General features: G+C 35.6%; 1 protein-coding gene across 1 annotated transcript; it reads right to left on the bottom strand.

Moving 5' to 3' along the window:
- Positions 1–794: 794 nt before the first annotated feature.
- LOC111892408 (L-ascorbate oxidase homolog) lies at positions 795–3,592 on the bottom strand. Its single transcript, XM_023888456.3, has 7 exons — positions 3,464–3,592; positions 3,275–3,384; positions 2,897–3,167; positions 2,712–2,814; positions 1,919–2,636; positions 1,745–1,823; positions 795–1,368 (listed from the first exon to the last, which is right to left on the bottom strand). Exons 1-7 carry the CDS (start codon positions 3,590–3,592, stop codon positions 1,156–1,158), a joined length of 1,623 nt encoding a protein of 540 aa, XP_023744224.2. The 3' UTR covers positions 795–1,155.
- Positions 3,593–4,023: the final 431 nt, after the last annotated feature.

Here is a 4,023-nt window from a genome sequence, read left to right as displayed (position 1 = left end):
TATATATATATATATATATATATATATATATATATATCAACGTGTTAATATATCTTCAAATTTTCAGGCACTATGTTTATTTAAATGATAGATTGATTGTTGTCAAGTACGCTCCTTTGAATGTCTTCCTCTTTTATTTGGTGTAAATTGCTATAGACTATTATGGTAACTGTTTTAATCAACAAACAAGAATTCACAGTACTTTTAATGTTTTTTGCTTCAAGGAAATGTAAGAAGAGATCGTTTAAGGTGAACTTTATAACTTTTACTTTGTATGAATGAATTTTCTTTTACATAAAATAGTTTTGTTAAATTGTCATTTTTGAAAAATATGTTTTACATTAGTTTGTTTAGGTTCGACGATATAAAAATGGAGCATTATTATGTTATTCAACCGAGGTGCAACAAACCATAGGATTAGGTTCGACGATATAAAAATGGAGCATTGTTATGTTAATCAATCGAGGTGCAACAAACCTTAGGATTGACCCTGCCCAATGAATTTTGTGATGATCTCATTTTTTATCAGTGGCTCATCCACTATACATTAAGATGTATAGTCGAATATTTAGAAATGACTTAAAAGTAAATCTAAAGGAACTTGTTGTAGGGTTGGGAAAAAAAGAATTTTTTGAATCGATATGAATCATGGATCTAATTGAAATATTGTGTGATCACTTTTTGAATATGATATTTCGACCTTATACTTGGGTTATACGAAATCCAGATTATGAGGATAATCCTTTAAGGAACAATTTCATATCTAGACACCGATATGAGACCATGAACTAGAGTTTTATAGAATCCGATTGGTAATCTATAAATTGCATTACTAAAATGACATGGTGACCGTGAAATCACCAACAATTGTGTGAACGTTTTGATATGATATTTATACATACATACCTATTTACATACATAAGTACGTGCATACATACATATATATACACATACCTACATATATGTACACATACACACACAAGTATATGGGTGGAAATCCTTATGGGAAAACCACAAGTCATATGAACTTCTATTACTAAAATCATCTTGGATTAGAAGGTATTACATGGCATAGCCTTGTACAAAAACCTTAAAGATCCTAAACTTCCTAAGTATAGAAGTAGCCACCCTTTCATGACATTCTGTCACTATTAATTATAAAGGAGGAGGCCTCCTGCCGCTTGCACGACCGCAAGTAAGTATGTTCTTGGGGATCGGATACTCATCTCTCCATGAGTTCACAGGAGAATAAACCCGCAAGTAAAATTGTTGGCCTAAATATTGTCGAGCCCAATTCTGAGACCTCCAATTCCACATCCCTACATTATCCAATGGCACATACAATGCGGTCCACGATTTCGGATATACCTATATGATAATAACACTTGTATAGTTAATAAAAAAACCGAATTGTCTCGAAATGTATCGGGTTAGATACAAAACATAGCAATGTACTTTCAATATTTATCTAGTATAGCATTTTACTTTCATTTCATCATATTACATAATCATACTTCAAAAAATTTAACAATTATAACAATTGTCTATCATATAGAAATAAATTTCATTGCTATAACATAAGTTCTTAAAGTAATTTATTCTAATCAAAATATTTAAAAGAAAATTTTAGTAAACCTTTTTTTTTTAAAGTTGACAAGTGGAAATGAAAATGTGATATTTGAAATAAAAAAATAAAAACAGAAATAAATTATTAAAATATTTTTCATAGCCTTAAGCTAAATACCTGAACCGTAGAGCGAGTAATCCCATCTTTTAAATTGTATCTTGTTCTGCTAGCAGCTGACCATTGCCCTCCATCCATCCTGTTTATCCCATCCATTTTCAGTATTGACATTTTCAAACTCAGATTTTTTATTAATCTAAAAAAGTTAGCAACTAAATGGGATTTTAAGCTTACCCGACGACAAAGAAGAAGGAGCCATCAATGTGCCATGATTGTACAGTATCTTCAGAATTCTCAAACACAATCTCAGCAAACGATCTGAAATCAGCAGCCATGACGGAAGTCCGGAGGATACCACCACCACTACCACCGGTGGGGCTGTCTGGAATTGTTCCAAGGGAAAACACGCCGGGGATCTTGAAGTAATCAGCAATCTTGAGAGGGGTGTCCGCCGGAATAAAAGACACGCTATTGACGGCGTACCTCTGTTTCCCATTTATAATCGGAGCAGAGTTTGCAAGCCTGATTGTTCGAGTGCAGTTAATCGTCCCGTAATGGTACGACCCTTGTGGGTTTGGCCTCGGTCCATTTGCCTTCAAGTTTTGCCTAACTGATCGAGCTTGATTTAATGACCAATCGAATTGCCCGGTTGGGCCACCAGGTGGAGGAGCCGGAAAAGTTCCCGGAGAGTTACTGTAATGAAGAGTGCAGGATGAGGCGAGGGCTTGAGAGGTGAATCGGGTTGAGAAGACCATGTAGTAATCATGCGGTGGTTGATCGGCGGTGACCAAAACGGAATACGACTGACCCAGATGGATATCGAGAGAAGAGTATGTGTTCTGAACAGTATGAGTCCCTTCCACCTCAACCAGCAGCATCTTATGGTTCTGGATTCTGAAATTGATCGATGTCGTAAGCCCCACATTCGAAATTCTCAACCTGTAAGTTTTCCCTGGAGAAACAAAAAAAATTCGAAATTTATTGAATCTCGATAACAATGTAAACATTCAAGAAGATGATTATGTACCTGGATCAACTGTGAATTTAAGTCTATTAGGTCCACGGCCGTTGATGAGAATACCATCGGGGAATGGAAGATCATGTCCGCCGTCTAAAATTGCTTTCAAATCCTGAACAATTTCCTATCAGCTGATTACAATAAACGTAACTGAATGTCTGAAACTCGAAAGTAGAAACTAAGAAGTTAATTACGGTGTTGTTTTGTTTGAACCAGTCACCGGCGATGATGGTGAAATCTCCGGCAGGTGGTGGGAATGGGACAGGGATTAAAGGGCGGCTGGAGATTGTGATGCCGCCAAAGCCTCCGGCAGCCCTATGAAAAGCAAGGGAAGGGAAGTAGAAGAAGCTTCCGATTTGATCCTTTATTTGAAGATTGTATGTGAAGTTTTGACCAGGTGGGATGGGGCAATTCGTGCCATAAACTCCATCTTGCCATGAATTTCTTTTCTGTTGTATCCCGTTCCTGATCATGATTTCAAATTTAAAATATTGCATTCGTGATCATTGTAATTTGAAAATTTACACAATTAGAAAAGCTAAATCAAACACAAATAAGAAGTTAGAAGTGACCAGGTAATGAGGAATGGTTCGGGCAAGCTGTTGTGAACATTAACAATCACATTGTCATCAGTCATCCAATCGATTTGTGGGCCCGGAAACTGCCCGTTTATGAATATTCCCTGCAACCCCCGAAGTGTATGAATTCAAAATGTACACTAGAGTAAGAATTAAGAAATTAATGAAGATTGAAATACATACCTGTTGTTTAACTCCAAGAGGAGATACATCACCATAAGTAACATTCCAGTCGAAGAATCTAGTAGGGGCTTCTCCATTAATGGTTTTAGCCAATGATATGAACATGAATATCATCAATGACGTCTTCATACCCCATTGCTTCATCTTCTCTGAATCAATGAGAGGTAGAACAGGGTGATAAATAGATAATGAAATCGAAAAGGATAAAAATGGAGGAGGAGATATCTACAGATTTTCAGATCTAAGTTCAGAAGCATATTGTTAAAGTTAGAAGTAGAGTGTTAGAGTTAAGTTAGGAAAGTAGTAGTTATTGGTTAGAAATTATGTGTTAAGAAGCAATTAGTTAGACACTAACACTCTGGATTTATTTTCTTCTTTCTTTGTTCCTCTGGATTTCTATCTTTTATGTTATGTTACTTCTTTATAGTATCAGAGCGAAACAAACAAATGAAGCCTTGATGATTTATATAGCATAGCCAAAAAAGATGGTGGATTTGGGAACTAATTAGGCTGGATATTGAATAATTTTTCGAAATGGAGATTAAAAAAAGAGCTATTAA

The sequence above is a fragment of the Lactuca sativa genome, chromosome 4 (assembly GCF_002870075.4).
Source record: "Lactuca sativa cultivar Salinas chromosome 4, Lsat_Salinas_v11, whole genome shotgun sequence".
NCBI lineage: Eukaryota > Viridiplantae > Streptophyta > Magnoliopsida > Asterales > Asteraceae > Lactuca > Lactuca sativa.
This window is presented reverse-complemented; position numbering and strand designations above follow the sequence as displayed.